This window comes from Salvelinus sp. IW2-2015, linkage group LG22 (genome assembly GCF_002910315.2).
Source record: "Salvelinus sp. IW2-2015 linkage group LG22, ASM291031v2, whole genome shotgun sequence".
NCBI classification, from domain to species: Eukaryota; Metazoa; Chordata; class Actinopteri; order Salmoniformes; family Salmonidae; genus Salvelinus; species Salvelinus sp. IW2-2015.
The window spans coordinates 33,378,428-33,380,150 of NC_036862.1; the positions used below are offsets into that span (position 1 = coordinate 33,378,428).

Genomic DNA, 1,723 nt, shown 5'->3' on the forward strand with positions numbered 1-1,723 from the left:
TATGTCAATGTTCAAATGACACTGGTAAGGTCATAACTTATTTGCAAGACAACAATTTTTTGGGTCACGGTCCACGTGTTTTTACTAAGATGTGTATAAGAGACAGGGTAAGGTCATAACTTATTTGCAAGACAACAATTTTTTGGGTCACGGTCCACGTGTTTTTACTAAACTCTGTATTTCCTTGTTTTCTTTCTCTCGTTCTGTCTGTCTCTTTCTCCTTCTCGCTCTCTCTCATTCTCTCCCCTGCTCAGAGCTCAGGGGACACAGAGGGCTCGGTGATAGTGAAGTACAGCCTGGCCAAGCAGCCTGTTGAGAACCAGCTGAGCTTCAGTCTTAAGCCTGCAGAGGACACTGGGTAAAAACAACACTGCAGGCCTTGGTCAGATGCATTAAGGGAATGTGCCACTATTTTCAGGCAACACTGCTATGACACTCCATTAATAGAAACTGTGCCAGCACTTCTAATGCATTTCAGCTATGTAGTATGATTTGATATATATTTATATAGTTCTGTAGGTACCCCMATCTTATCATCGACCCTCGTCTCCCCCCACTCCATCGTCTTAATCTCTCTATCCCTCCTCTCCCACACTCTACTGTCTTAATCTCTATATCCCTCCTCTCCCCCACTCCACTGTCTTAATCTCTCTGTCCCTCCTCTCCCTCACTCCACTGTCTTAATCTCTCTATCCCTCCTCTCCCCCACTCCACTGTCTTAATCTCTCTGTCCCTCCTCTCCCTCACTCCACTGTCTTAATCTCTCTATCCCTCCTCTCCCACACTCCACTGTCTTAATCTCTATATCCCTCCTCTCCCCCACTCCACTGTCTTAATCTCTATATCCCTCCTCTCCCACATCTAACTCTTATCTCTCTCTTTCCTCTACCTCTTCTCTCTATCCCTCCTCTCCAGAATGACCGTCCACAGGCTGGGTGCTCGAACCCTGATCCAATCCCTGGAGGTGGAAGAGAGAGAGCAGGATGGTGAGAAGGAGGGAGTGAAAGAGAAGGTGATAGAGCTCAGCGTCCAATCAGGAGTGAGCAGTGCCTTTACTGCCTTCATCGCTGTCCACAAAGGAGATGGAGAGGCCCTGCATGGACAGCTGCTACGCAGACAAGTCCCGACGCCAAGTGAGTGAGTGTTTGTGTGACGGGGAGAGGCTGTGCAAGGAAATTATTTTATGCAGATATGTAAACAGCGCTAAATAAATGGTAACCACCGCGAGCTGAAGTGTCTCAAAACTGTGCCCTGCACGTTGTGAGCAGAATCCATTGTTTAGTCATATATGTGTTCGGTGCATGTACCTTCATGTTTGTAAACCCAGTGACTGTGTGTTTTCCGTTCTTTTATCAGTGTTGTATCACAGCCCCATGCCCATGGGTGATGGGGTTGTGGTATGGCTCAGTAAGCGCCATGCCCATAGGTGATGGGGTTGTAGTCTGCAGATGAAAATGAGGTCCTCTAGTCAAGTTAAAGTTGAGCAAAAAAGAGTACAAGGTCAGCACGAGTCTATTTGTTTAAGAACAAGTTACATGTCTCTATTTCAATATGCTTACGTATCACTATTACTGAGTTAATACTAACCCTGGTTAATATGATCCTGTTCAGTTGTATTAAGATTGTGGATCTTAATGGGTTCATTGTTTAAAGTCTGCATGTTTTGAATAAACTACATGTTTTTATTCATTTTAAGGGTTAATTCAAATGAATACAATTTTCA

General features: G+C 44.8%; 1 protein-coding gene across 1 annotated transcript; it reads left to right on the forward strand.

Annotated features, from left to right (window-relative positions):
- The first annotated feature begins 164 nt into the window (after window positions 1-164).
- On the forward strand, window positions 165-1,500 carry LOC111982733 (von Willebrand factor A domain-containing protein 5A-like). Its single transcript, XM_024014334.2, has 3 exons — window positions 165-358; window positions 916-1,133; window positions 1,357-1,500. Exons 2-3 carry the CDS (start codon window positions 917-919, stop codon window positions 1,428-1,430), a joined length of 291 nt encoding a protein of 96 aa, XP_023870102.2. The 5' UTR covers window positions 165-358; window position 916; the 3' UTR covers window positions 1,431-1,500.
- The last annotated feature ends 223 nt before the right edge of the window (window positions 1,501-1,723 follow it).